Source organism: Salvelinus namaycush, chromosome 30 (genome assembly GCF_016432855.1).
Source record: "Salvelinus namaycush isolate Seneca chromosome 30, SaNama_1.0, whole genome shotgun sequence".
NCBI classification, from domain to species: domain Eukaryota; kingdom Metazoa; phylum Chordata; class Actinopteri; order Salmoniformes; family Salmonidae; genus Salvelinus; species Salvelinus namaycush.
This window is the reverse complement of record NC_052336.1, coordinates 7,608,923-7,623,992: the sequence shown is the minus strand read 5'-3', so window position 1 is coordinate 7,623,992 and position 15,070 is coordinate 7,608,923. Positions and strand designations below refer to the sequence as shown.

The 15,070-nt window shown below is 39.1% G+C and overlaps 1 protein-coding gene across 4 annotated transcripts; it reads right to left on the bottom strand.

Annotated features, from left to right (window-relative positions):
• Window positions 1–880: 880 nt before the first annotated feature.
• On the bottom strand, window positions 881–14,407 carry LOC120024700 (signal peptide peptidase-like 2A). Of its 4 annotated transcripts, XM_038968952.1 has the most exons (18): window positions 14,185–14,407; window positions 13,597–13,707; window positions 13,185–13,367; window positions 12,895–12,984; window positions 12,564–12,697; window positions 12,268–12,434; window positions 11,923–12,019; window positions 10,507–10,608; window positions 9,454–9,535; window positions 8,779–8,853; window positions 8,622–8,678; window positions 8,155–8,202; window positions 3,719–3,818; window positions 2,735–2,815; window positions 2,494–2,654; window positions 2,244–2,277; window positions 1,933–2,019; window positions 881–1,425 (listed from the first exon to the last, which is right to left on the bottom strand). In XM_038968952.1, exons 1-18 carry the CDS (start codon window positions 14,236–14,238, stop codon window positions 1,385–1,387), a joined length of 1,704 nt encoding a protein of 567 aa, XP_038824880.1. In that variant the 5' UTR covers window positions 14,239–14,407; the 3' UTR covers window positions 881–1,384. The 4 variants fall into 4 exon arrangements, with proteins under 4 accessions (XP_038824880.1, XP_038824881.1, XP_038824883.1 ...); XM_038968953.1 differs by lacking the exon at window positions 8,155–8,202; XM_038968955.1 differs by lacking the exon at window positions 1,933–2,019 and having other exon boundaries at window positions 14,185–14,406.
• Between the last annotated feature and the right edge of the window lie 663 nt (window positions 14,408–15,070).

The window sequence follows — 15,070 nt, the reverse complement described above, 5'->3', positions numbered from 1 at the left end:
GCTGAGTCAGCCCCCGAGCACTGAGCACGTCACATGACAGCGGGGGTCAAATACCTGAATATTGATCAATTATTTGATTGATTAATACCCGCATTGATATTAAAGTGTATTGCCATGGGATGAGTGTTTGGATAAGTATATTATGCAACAGGCGTGTACTGTAAACAGGTTTCTAGGTCAATGTGGTAGATCTACATACTTCTCATTCTGACTGGTATGTAGGCAAGAAGTGGCAAGTCACCAGTAATAAGCTACAACAGGCTGAAACATGACGAACTCCACAGATGAACCCCAAAAAATTACATTTTGCAACAGTACAAAAAGCCACCTCCCTAACTTGTTCTCCCTCTTTACTGTACTCTCCAAGTTTGATCTCTCCATCTTCTTCCCTTTCTCTTTCCCTGCTATTCTCGCTCTCCCCCTCCCTCCTCACTCTTCCCAGGACTTCCTCCACCACCCTCCCTCTTTCTCACTCTCTCTGTACATTTATGAGGATGGTAGTTAGACAATACAAATCTATAAAGTAATTCATTAATGGGTACCATGGGCTCAGCAGTCAGTCAGTGCCTTCCCAAACTCACTAACTCAATATTTGCTCTTTCTAAAGGCCCGGTGGTAACAAGTACAGGTACAGAGCCGTGTAACACTGACCAGCCCCATAGTGACCTAGCTCACAGGTGGACAAAGATATCTGCAAAGGGCCGGTGTGGGTGCAGGCTTTTGCTCCAGCGAGGCAGTAACACAGCTGATTCAACTTATACAGTGAGTTTTTGTTAGTCTATAATTATTTCAATCAGTTATGTCATAGTTAACTGTGAGCTTTAAAGAGACATGAAGTGTTAGATAAAGTACAGGCCACAGAACACACTCAGAGCTCAAATCAGATTGGACTAATTTAAGGCAACAAAAGCAATCAAAGATTGTGTTTCTCAATACAACAAACAAGTTATACAGAAAACCCCAGAACAGCTGTTATCAAAGAAAATACAAAAAAATCTATCTTCACCTACAGTTTAACTTTGAATTTAAAATCCCCCAAAACCTGCCAACATGAGTATTAAAGTGCTTTCTCAATAAATCACTTGTATCTTTTACCAAGGCAACACAGTTTAGGCATCATTTTAATATTATAGTTCTTAGCCACTAGTAAGCCTCTCCAATTAAACTGTCTCACTGTCCAATCAACAGAGACCCACACTGTACAATCAATACCCCTAACCCACCCCTGACCCCTTACCCCTCCCCAGTATAAATTCTTATTGATTGATAGACTAGCTATAGTATTTCCCTTGCATCCCATGGATGATAAACTAGATGCTTGATTTGAAGAGTAGAAAAGAGCCCCTGCGTTTGGTTTGTTAGTTGGCTCCTAGATCAGTTGTAGTCAGCACTTTCCTCCTCCGCTGCCATCGTCAGGTGTTCCATCTAGGAGAGGGAGTGGAGGAGATGAGTTTATCAGTATAAGACAGACATATGTGATACAACATAAAGCTTAGTCCAGTAGCCAACAGACAGTCTGCTTTGCACAGCCCAGGCTTATTCAGGAGGGTGAAACTGTACAGAACGTTCATGTAGAACAGACATTTATCTTCATTGTCATAGAGAATAGCCTATTGTGTCTGTTCTATGCATTGCATTTATAACTGCAACGTTCTGAAATGTTCACCCTTCTGAACAGAAGCAAACCACAGGTTTACAGAAAGCATGACGACACGCACATGACAAAACATAAACAACGAACAAAGCTCCCACGTGGCAACTCCCCCTCTGAATAAAACACAGCTGCACGGGGAAAATTCAAACTCACAAAAACGTTATGAGATGATTGTACTCTGATTAGGAGAGATGGACGGCTGTTGAAAAAAAATTAAGGGATGCAGACATTGACAAACAAACTAAAGAAATAAAACAATAGAAACAGACTTTTCTAACCTAAATGTGTGTGTGTCCAAGCTAGAGTGAAATCTGGCATTTCCAGGACTCTAGTGACATCTAGTGACCACGTCGGGTACAGCTGGTCTGAGTATGTAACATGATATTACACATAACTCAAGTTGACATTCCAGTGTTATGTTTTTGATTTGCTAAATGTTTGAAGTAAAGGCTGAAAGGCTGTGAAAGAAGAAAACATAATGGTAGTCTGGAGACATAGGGTAGCTAGATGGCGGGGAGGATGCAGTAGAAGAGAGCGTGAGTAGCCCTTACTGGCCTCAGGGGTTAGAGGTCAGGGGGTGAAAGCACACCTGGCAGTAAGGGTTCCCTGGTGGAGTCCAACACCTGATGGAGATTAAATCATCATCATTACATCACACACTACTGTAAACAACCCTCCATATTAGAAATACATAATGAGAACAAAAACATGTATAATCAAATTTAAATTCATTTCCTGAGTTGGAAATGGAATTAGGCCCAAACCCTTTGAAGTGATCAAATATTCAATTAAATAGACTGAATTCCAACCACCTAAGGAAAAGTGTCTTGTCCTCTCACCTCGTAGGTTGTCCCGTTCCAGAACTGCCTCATCTCCCCTCTCCTCCAGGCCAGCAGAGCAGATTCTAGCAGGGTGAATGGAACCAGGTAGAGCAGGGCTGGCTGCCCCATCTTAGTCACCAACATCACCGCAAACGTCAAAACCATACCACACAGGTAGGCTGGGGGAGGGGTGGAGAGGAGATGATCAACACGATGATGATAATGATCAGTAACATATTGATAATGTCCATGTCGTTACCTATGCAGCAGCAGAAAAGGTAGATCTTCTTGGGGCTGTTGACCCACACATCAAACCTGCTGCAATAGGCCACAAGAAGACCTGTTGGGCCAATCAGCAAACAGAATATATGAAGGTCTGAAGCTATCGTCCAATGAGAAGGCAGAACAGAAGGGTGTGAAGATGGAGCTTTAGATCGCACCAGGAAGAAAATTACCTTATGAACAGATCTAGGATCAGCTTACACTCTCCACACATCCTAATTATAACCATTATAGAGGGAAGCATAATACTGACCTTAGATCATTGTCTAGAAACATGGACCCATAGGGCTCTGGTTATTGTTGCAAAGCTACTGGTAATTTACCAAAGTTACCAGAATCTTCAGTCATTTTGGTAATTAACAGGTAATCTATGGCAATCTATGGTAATTTATCTGTGTCCATATTGTCCATGAGTTTCCAGTGGATAGACCATATGGTTCAAGAAAAAAAACGAATGAATGAAAAAAGCATTTCAACAACAATGGCATTTTTTTCAATTAACTCTGCAACTCTTCCAACTATTGACTTTCTTCACAACTGTCACCAGTTTGGTACCAAAACATTGACAACAAAGACATATTAACATAGTTAAATAAATAGAAAGATATTTCATGCTGAAACCCTCCTGTTAAACACTAATGGTATTCACTAAGTTGATGGTTCATATTTAGGATAATGTTTTATAGTTTTGTCATTCTGTTTTGTCATTATTTTATTATTGTATATATTTTATTGTATTTAGATAATTACAGACACCGGTGATAATCTGAAGTACCCAAAAAGCCCACTAGATGGTATCTGATAAAATAAAAACGTACGTTACCGTAATTCTGGTCGTTTACTGGTAAACTTGTCAAGTTTACCGTAATATACCCTCCCTTTGCAACCCTAGCTCTGGTCAAAAGTAGTGCACTATATAGGGCATAGGATGCCATTTGGGATGCAGACATGTTTATCTCACCTGGTACAATGATGTCCCCATAGCCCAGGATGGAGAACTGCATGCCACACAGGTTCTGTGTCCAAGCGGAGAACCGTGGAACACGCATCACTACCGGGAGCTACCAGGGAGACAACACAGGCAACGGTCAACTAACGGTCAACTAATGATTAAATAAAAACCATCTAACACGCTGTTAAATAACAATTGACTAACAGTTAACTAAAGCTCAACCAAAACTAAACTAAACCTCAAATCAATCACAGAGAGACATACTGAGGATTCACTATGATAGATTCTGAATCAAAACCAATTACAGTACTTCCATTACAAAACAGAAAACAGACATACATGTAATGTAAATATGCCAACTGTCAAGCCGTAGTGTTTGTTAATGACATGAACATGAGACACACAGGAAAGCAATCAGTTCACCACCAAATCACACAACAAATATATCAATGTTTTATTAAATTCAGATTAAGAAGTTTGTTAGAGCCAGGACTACGTGATAAAAACTGAAAAAAACTCTTGGCCCTACACATGACGAATCAGACATTAACACAGCTGTCACGTGACAGAAGAGCCGGTCATGTGACAGTTGGTTGGTATGTACTGTATGTTCTGTCTCAATTCAATTCCATTTCAATTTTAGGGTCTTTATTGGCATGGTAAACATATGTTTACATTTCCAAAGCAAGGAACAATCTACAATATTTATATAAAATGCCCATTTATTCTTGAAGAATATGTCTTATGAACTTAGTAGAACTGTCTTACCCCAGAATAACATCTATGGCTGTTTTACTTCATTGTTTGTAAACAATGTCTTTCTAAAACTAACAACAGAGCGCAGAGATGAATTTATTTGATAATTAACAGTACATATGAATCTGAGTAGTAGAGATGAATTGATTTGATAATTAACAGTACATATGAATCTGAGTAGTAAAGAGATGAATTGATTTGATAATTAACAGTACATATGAATCTGAGTAGTAGAGATGATTTGATAATTAACAGTACATATGAATCTGAGTAGTAAAGATGAATTGATTTGATAATTAACAGTACATATGAATCTGAGTAGTAAAGAGATGAATTGATTTGATAATTAACAGTACATATGAATCTGAGTAGTAAAGAGATGAATTGATTTGATAATTAACAGTACATATGAATCTGAGTAGTAGAGATGAATTGATTTGATAATTAACAGTACATATGAATCTGAGTAGTAGAGATGAATTGATTTGATAATTAACAGTACATATGAATCTGAGTAGTAAAGAGATGAATTGATTTGATAATTAACAGTACATATGAATCTGAGTAGTAGAGATGAATTGATTTGATAATTAACAGTACATATGAATCTGAGTAGTAATTATCAATTCATCTCTACTACTCAGATTCATATGTACTGTTAATTATCAAATCAATTCATCTCTTTACTACTCAGATTCATATGTACTGTTAATTATCAAATCAATTCATCTCTACTACTCAGATTCATATGTACTGTTAATTATCAATTCATCTCTTTACTACTCAGATTCATATGTACTGTTAGAGATGAATTGATTTGATAATTAACAGTACATATGAATCTGAGTAGTAAAGAGATGAATTGATTTGATAATTAACAGTACATATGAATCTGAGTAGTAGAGATGATTTGATAATTAACAGTACATATGAATCTGAGTAGTAAAGATGAATTGATTTGATAATTAACAGTACATATGAATCTGAGTAGTAAAGAGATGAATTGATTTGATAATTAACAGTACATATGAATCTGAGCAGTAAAGAGATGAATTGATTTGATAATTAACAGTACATATGAATCTGAGCAGTAAAGAGATGAATTGATTTGATAATTAACAGTACATATGAATCTGAGCAGTAAAGAGATGAATTGATTTGATAATTAACAGTACATATGAATCTGAGTAGTAAAGAGATGATTTGATAATTAACAGTACATATGAATCTGAGTAGTAAAGATGAAATGATTTGATAATTAACAGTACATATGAATCTGAGCAGTAAAGAGATGATTTGATTTGATAATTAACAGTACATATGAATCTGAGCAGTAAAGAGATTATTTGATAATTAACAGTACATATGAATCTGAGTAGTAGAGATGAATTGATAATTAACAGTACATATGAATCTGAGTAGTAGAGATGAATTGATAATTAACAGTACATATGAATCTGAGCAGTAAATAGATTATTTGATTTGATAATTAACAGTACATATGAATCTGAGTAGTAGAGATGAATTGATTTGATAATTAACAGTACATATGAATCTGAGTAGTAATTATCAATTAATCTCTTTACTACTCAGATTCATATGTACTGTTAATTATCAAATCAATTCATCTCTACTACTCAGATTCATATGTACTGTTAATTATCAAATCAATTCATCTCTACTACTCAGATTCATATGTACTGTTAATTATCAATTCATCTCTACTACTCAGATTCATATGTACTGTTAATTATCAAATCAAATCATCTCTTTACTGCTCAGATTCATATGTACTGTTAATTATCAAATCAATTCATCTCTACTACTCAGATTCATATGTACTGTTAATTATCAATTCATCTCTTTACTACTCAGATTCATATGTACTGTTAATTATCAATTAATCTCTTTACTACTCAGATTCATATGTACTGTTAATTATCAATTAATCTCTTTACTACTCAGATTCATATGTACTGTTAATTATCAAATCAATTCATCTCTAACAGTACATATGAATCTGAGTAGTAAAGAGATGAATTGATAATTAACAGTACATATGAATCTGAGTAGTAAAGAGATGAATTGATAATTAACAGTACATATGAATCTGAGTAGTAGAGATGAATTGATTTGATAATTAACAGTACATATGAATCTGAGTAGTAGAGATGAATTGATTTGATAATTAACAGTACATATGAATCTGAGTAGTAATTATCAATTAATCTCTTTACTACTCAGAATCATATGTACTGTTAATTATCAAATCAATTCATCTCTACTACTCAGATTCATATGTACTGTTAATTATCAAATCAAATCATCTCTTTACTGCTCAGATTCATATGTACTGTTAATTATCAATTAATCTCTTTACTACTCAGATTCATATGTACTGTTAATTATCAATTCATCTCTTTACTACTCAGATTCATATGTACTGTTAATTATCAAATCAATTCATCTCTAACAGTACATATGAATCTGAGTAGTAAAGAGATGAATTGATAATTAACAGTACATATGAATCTGAGTAGTAGAGATGAATTGATTTGATAATTAACAGTACATATGAATCTGAGTAGTAAAGAGATGAATTGATTTGATAATTAACAGTACATATGAATCTGAGTAGTAGAGATGAATTGATTTGATAATTAACAGTACATATGAATCTGAGTAGTAAAGAGATGAATTGATTTGATAATTAACAGTACATATGAATCTGAGTAGTAGAGATGAATTGATAATTAACAGTACATATGAATCTGAGTAGTAAAGAGATGAATTGATTTGATAATTAACAGTACATATGAATCTGAGTAGTAAAGAGATGATTTGATAATTAACAGTACATATGAATCTGAGTAGTAAAGATGAATTGATTTGATAATTAACAGTACATATGAATCTGAGTAGTAAAGAGATGATTTGATAATTAACAGTACATATGAATCTGAGCAGTAAAGAGATGAATTGATTTGATAATTAACAGTACATATGAATCTGAGCAGTAAAGAGATGAATTGATTTGATAATTAACAGTACATATGAATCTGAGCTGTAAAGAGATGAATTGATTTGATAATTAACAGTACATATGAATCTGAGCAGTAAAGAGATGAATTGATTTGATAATTAACAGTACATATGAATCTGAGTAGTAAAGAGATGATTTGATAATTAACAGTACATATGAATCTGAGTAGTAAAGATGAAATGATTTGATAATTAACAGTACATATGAATCTGAGCAGTAAAGAGATGATTTGATAATTAACAGTACATATGAATCTGAGTAGTAGAGATGAATTGATAATTAACAGTACATATGAATCTGAGCAGTAAAGAGATGATTTGATTTGATAATTAACAGTACATATGAATCTGAGTAGTAGAGATGAATTGATAATTAACAGTACATATGAATCTGAGTAGTAAAGAGATTAATTGATTTGATAATTAACAGTACATATGAATCTGAGTAGTAGAGATGATTTGATAATTAACAGTACATATGAATCTGAGCAGTAAAGAGATGATTTGATTTGATAATTAACAGTACATATGAATCTGAGTAGTAGAGATGAATTGATAATTAACAGTACATATGAATCTGAGTAGTAGAGATGAATTGATAATTAACAGTACATATGAAGCTGAGCAGTAAAGCGCTGGGGTCTTACTTTCTCATATGGAGTCGAGGGTTCGGCTGGCACCTCCACCGTGTTACCCTGCGTCGAGACAGAACACCCCAACCAGACGCAGTCAGTTTGCATCCCAAATGGCACTATATTCCCTACATAGTGCACTACTTTTAATCAGGGCCCAAGGCGCTCTGGTCAAAAGTAACGCACTATGTAAGGAATAGGGTGCCATTTGAAACGCATCCTCAGTTAGACAGTCAGCCATTCAGACCGCAATGCTGCAACGGTACACAGCAGATGAGATCACAGCTACGTAGCCTGATTCTAGTTAGGGGCAGGAGTGTTTACTGGGTCGGGGAACACTCAGTCAAGGAAAACTCCTGACCCTACTGATTGTTAATCAAGCCATTTTAACATCCAGAGATTGAAGATTCAAGTTGACAGACACAGAGAGACATATAGGCAGACAGGCAGACAGACAGAGAGACAGACAGATGAGTGGTTACCTTCTCTCCTGCTGCATCTGGACCCAGGGCCACTTGGACCATGATGCTCTCCCCATTCTGTAAATATAAAACACTTAAAACGTGGGACAATGTATTTAACCTGTCTATTAAAAATAACAATAACATTGCACTGTATTTAAAGGGGAAAGTGACTCACCGGCATGAACAGAGGAGTGATGAAGACAAAGAACACATCATACAACAGCAGCAGACTCAACAGGATCACACAGATCTGAGGGGGGAGGGGGAGAGAGAGAAAGAGGGAGAGAGAGGGGGGGAGAGAGAAAGAGGGGGAAGAGAGAGGGGGAGAGAGAGGGGGGGTGGAGGAGGGATGGAATGGAAGTCAGTTGAGGGGGAGAGAGAAGAAAGAGAGGGAAAGAGAGAACAGATGTTTAGAGACGTGTCCATAGACTTAGTTAGACGACATCTTTTTACCTGACCCATTATGGCGTCTGTTAGATTATAGGCAGCGCCATTGAGGCGATCTCCATTTTGAAGTAGTACTTTTTCTTCTACTACTTCTATGAGTTGGTAAACAAACTGAAATGGTGCATACTGCCACCTGGAGTGTGTTGTTTGAACAGGTATAAAAGCCAAGGTTGGTGATCTACTGCCACCTGCAGTTACGGAATTTTTTCTCACGAGTATAATTCATTGGCTGATCCCACCCAGTTGACTACTTTAAAACGGTGGAAGTCCTCAATGTCAATGTCAATGTAAAAACAGTTTATTTCCAAGTATTGATCTATCTCTATGGACGTGTCCAACTGTCTCAGCCAGAGAGTGGCCCTCTTTGTGACTGAAGATCAGAGGGTCAGAGTGATGATTTCACCTTGAAGTTGGACAGTGAGATGGTCTTTAGGAAGTTGAGACAGAAGGCCACACCCAGGAGGTCCTGTAGGATCCAGATCCACCTGGCAATCAAGTAGAGTACAAGGTTTATTTTCAACAACACACTTCAGCCTGTCAACTAACTATTAAATATAACCAAACGGATTAAATAATGGTAATAAAGAAATAGGTTATAAAGTGCATGTCAAGCTTATCCTCACAAACATGAGGACAACCATTGACAATGGTTCCTGTGCTTTACCCTGAAATGGCCCAGGAATTCATTGTTAGTTTAGTTTTAGTTAGAGTTTTATAAATGCAAAAATAAGAGCATTTTCCAAGTAATGATCCAGTGAATGAGTAAATGTATAATCTGAGTGAGTTACAATGTGTGAGGGTGGAAAGGGAAGTGAAACCACATTCTCTAGAACATTATAATTATCCACCATGCTTTCGCTCATGGAAAAGTTTCATAGGAGATTAGCTGCGGACCGTGTGTTGCTGTTGTAGACTGGGGACATTTAATGATCCTGTCCACTAATACCTCTACTGTGCTAATGTCTAAGGACAGTCACTAGCCTGTATGAATACACACACAAACATTACCCACCATGATGTTATTCTGTTATTGGAAATTAGAGAGACTAAGAGTTTCTGTCTGTCAGAAAGCGCGTCTCAAATTGCACCCTAGTCCCTATAAGTGCACTACTTTTGACCAGCATAAGTAGCACTATATAGGGAATAGAGAACCATTTGAGACACATTCAGAGACAGTAGTCAGAGTCAATGAAGCAGTGAGTGATGCTGAACTAAGCTAAAACTAAACTAACAGCAACAACACACCTCTACTCTGTTGATGACGTCCGAGTCCTCCAGACTCCCTCACCCCAAACACCACTTCCTGCTTCCTGTCCCACCCATGTCCCACCCACAGAATTCCCAAGGGGTGTGTATGTCAGTGTGTGTGTGTGTGTGTGTGTGTGTGTGTGTGTGTGTGTGTGTGTGTGTGTGTGTGTGTGTGTGTGTGTGTGTGTGTGTGAGTGATAGACAGTACCTGTCCTCGTTCCTGTAGACTCCCCAGACCACGGCTACGGTGACACACACAGCAGACAGCAGCACCGACCTCACAGATACACTCCCACCCAGGACCGTCACACTGGAGGAACACAACACACATGAGAGAAGCGAGAAAGACCGCAAGCAACCACAGAAAGGTCCGTATGACTCACAAAAACACATGTGTGTGTGTGTGTGAGTGTGTGAGTGTGTGAGTGAGTGAGTGAGTGAGTGAGTGAGTGAGTGAGTGAGTGAGTGAGTGAGTGAGTGAGTGAGTGAGTGAGTGAGAGTGAGAGAGAGATGTTCAAGGAGACTGGTATGTGTCTGATTCACTTCTTCATTTTTTACTTCTCAGAACTTCCATATGAAACTATGACCTATGAGTTGTTTATGACAGACAGAGGAACAGACAGGGAGGACAGATGTCTGTGGAACAGACAGAGAAACTGACAGGGAGGACAGATGTCTGTGGAACAGACAGAGAAACTGACAGGGAGGACAGATGTCTATGGAACAGACAGAGAAACTGACAGGGAGGACAGATGTCTATGGAACAGACAGAGAAACTGACAGGGAGGACAGATGTCTATGGAACAGACAGAGAAACTGACAGGGAGGACAGATGTCTATGGAACAGACAGAGAAACTGACAGGGAGGGCAGATGTCTATGGAACAGACAGAGAAACTGACAGGGAGGGCAGATGTCTATGGAACAGACAGAGAAACTGACAGGGAGGGCAGATGTCTATGGAACAGACAGAGAAACTGACAGGGAGGGCAGATGTCTATGGAACAGACAGAGAAACTGACAGGGAGGACAGATGTCTATGGAACAGACAGAGAAACTGACAGGGAGGACAGATGTCTATGGAACAGACAGAGAAACTGACAGGGAGGACAGATGTCTATGGAACAAACAGAGAAACTGACAGGGAGGGCAGATGTCTATGGAACAGACAGAGGAACAGACAGGGAGGGCAGATGTCTATGGAACAGACAGAGAAACTGACAAGGAGGACAGATGTCTATGGAACAGACAGAGAAACTGACAGGGAGGACAGATGTCTATGGAACAGACAGAGAAACTGACAGGGAGGACAGATGTCTATGGAACAGACAGAGAAACTGACAGGGAGGACAGATGTCTATGGAACAGACAGAGAAACTGACAGGGAGGACAGATGTCTATGGAACAGGGAAATCCTACTTTACGTTGTTACTATAGAAAACCTTGACTCTCTGTAAAAACCATGATTTTAATGAGCTGTGACATTTGTCAGACAATACTTTGTTTTCCTTGTTTGGGGGGGGCTATGTTGTTATGGGAACCCTAGGAAAATGGTGACACTGTGTGTGTGTGTGTGTGTGTGTGTGTGTGTGTGTGTGTGTGTGTGTGTGTGTGTGTGTGTGTACCTCATGGGGCTACACTTGGCCAGGTCCAACAGGGCGTCCAGACAGCTGAAGAGGGCGGTGGCTGACGCTAGGCAAAATATGGCGATGATCACATACACTGGAAAACACACACCCACACACACACACACACACACACACACACACACACACACACACACACACACACAGTGTCAAAACACTCCTGAACTAACTCATTATGAGACGATCACTGAGTGTCTAACAGCTTCTGGTGTGGTATGTTTGCTTTGCATATAAAACTGTTAATAAACTGTTAATAAACGTAATACATTATGAAAATGTAATACAAATATATTAAGCAGTGTTTGTCCAGAGAGAAAGACTCACCCAGGTACTTGTAGAAGAAGTACATGAGTACCAGCATCAGACACATCAGACCTACAAAAATGACCACCTTTAGGGGAGAGTACAGAGCCAAGTCCCCACTGTCACTCTTCTCCTCTCCTCCTCCTCCTCCTCTTCCACCTCCTCCTCGAGACGCACTCAGCCTCTCTCTGACACAGACACACACAACACACAGACTGTTACACAGAGTGTAGAGTGGCTGAAGAGTGGACAGCGTGCATGGCTGTCCTTTTCCGAAGGAAATAAAGAAACGTGTGTGTGTGTGTGTGCAGTCTCACCTCTCACAGGCTCCGCTCCAGTAGCCTCCCAGAGCAACAGTCACCACTCCTATGAGAAGCATGACCACAATGCTGACATCAAACACAGGCACCGCCGGGGCATACAGCCTAACCTGCATCTCCTCACCAAACACCTGGAGAAACACACAGAGAGATCAAACACTAACACACCTGAGACACACACACTAGTGTCTCATGTCTATTCTTATTGATTGAAAGAAATACTGTAGATGAGAAGTCAATTAGAAGGCGTGAATAAGCACTATACCATATCTTATAGTGCGTTGTAGTGACCTCTATACCAGAGGACCTACAGTAGCAGAGAACTCACATTCTGTGCGTCCAGGAAGTCCATGTATCTCATCAGAGCCAGCGGAATCTGGACCTTCTCATACTCTGTCACATTGGCTCCCGGGGGACTCTTTAGAAGCAATCAAATGAGAGACAAAACAAAACACATGTCTTAAAAAGCACACACAAAGATGTAGGCCTATCATGTTATACCATAGATGTAAATTAAGTGTTGCATCATAAACACATTGGAGGTAACACTATTGATACATTGTAAATACATTGTAGATACACCTTTGATACATTGTAGATCCATTATCAAAGTATTACCATAGATTTAGTGCTGGCAACGATCAGAGCAGCAGCCCCCAGGTCTTGGGCTACCACAGCCTTCTGGCTGATGTTACACTCCCCACTCATGACCACCACCGCCTTGCCTCTCACTATGTCTGGGCTCACCCCTGCAGAGCTACACAGTTGCCTGGACGACAGGTTCACCAGAGGATACGCAGTCTAACACAGGACAACAGGTACAGTTAGACAATCAATATATTAATAGCTATGATGTATTGTCACTGTAGCAAGGCTGAATCCCAGAGCCACCTAACAGCAGGCTGGATGTCAGGTGAGGTTCGCAAAAGTTCTGTGGGTTCACCAACAGATACTAAAGTCTAACACAGTCGAGGTTGGGGGCATAGGGTAGCTGAATATCAGAATGGCGATGTTGCTGGACTGGACTTACAGCAGCGCTGAGTGAGAGTGACAGGTTGGTCCATAAGGAGTTGTAGACCAGGCAGTATTCTTTATCTGTGGCTCCATTTGAGATGTGCAAGATTGCCTCTTGACCGATCACCTGTGTGGAATAAAAACAGTAACTAAGTGAAATACATACAACCAACATGCATTTCAAAGTAAACAAAGTATAAGAAACAGCAACAGATCGTTTGTTCAGAGACTGATCAGTGTTAGCAGTGTAACACTTTTTCATTACACTGTCAGTATCTGTTCCACTCTGAAGCCTGGAAAGGTGGGTACTTCCCCATAGCCAAGCCAGAAAAGAGCTCAGCTGGCAAACTTAGCTGGTGGCTAATTGGCTAGCTAGCTACATGAACATGGCACACTTGCCTAACAGGATAGACGCTCGAAATGACAATTGTAAAGGTGACATTATCCATTTGTCGATAGTATTTGTGAAATAAATATCACATAGTTGTCGACATAGTTGGACCTGGCTTGCTAGCTAGCTACATCTATCTCTGTACTGTTATGATAAATACCGTGAGCTAACTAGCTAGCTTTAGCTAGCATAACAGCTACCTTCCCATTTTACCTGAGATGACCGGAGAATGACTGATAAAATAATAATCCACGGAGTTTTTGCCATGTCGGTAACATACGGAATTGAGTAAAAATCGTATTCAGAAAAAAAAAACTATAATCTGTGATTTGGCACACCACTAGTTTCAATGTCGTCCCTTTTATTGTACTCGCATCATCGTTTTTTAGAGTTAGCCATTCCCTTCCTGTTTCTCATGCTGATGGATCTCGTGACAGCTGGCAAAATCTTGGCAAACGCTGACATGCACTGCATTTTATCAATGCATTCACTGTTTCCATATCATTAGATGTCAATATCTCTTCTCAGTATAAATATCATGGTAAATGTTGTTTATATAACTGTCTTCAAGTGTACCGAAGATAATTACAACTAACCCAAGATAGTTCACATGTGATGTGTCTGGTTACACCTTCTGTTTGTGAGTGTACAGGGAAACTAAGGCATCCATTACAACCAATGACTATGATTATTGTCCTTTCAAGACAACTGGGGAAAAAACGTGGTCAAATCATGACGTCAGTGATCTTCAGGTCAGAAGAAGGAGCTCTAGAAAGATGGCCTTGTTTCCGACATGGAATTCCAAGTTGGTTGACCATCCAAAATATTTTCCCCAGTCGGAGCTAGTTTTTTCCCCCTCAGAGTTCTCAGTTGTCTTGAACGCACTGATTTCAGAAGTGAGAGATTCCTGAGTTCCCAGTTGTTTTGAATGCAGCATTGTGAGTCAAATGTCAAAGTCATGCAAGTGGTAGAATCTATTTGCATACTCCTTGCGTCCTCTCGACTCCTCAAAATCCATTGGACGAGAAAGCCCGGGGTCCCTCCTCTCTGACCTTCTCCTCCAATGGGTTTTGAGGAGGCGGGTCGAAACCACATGAGA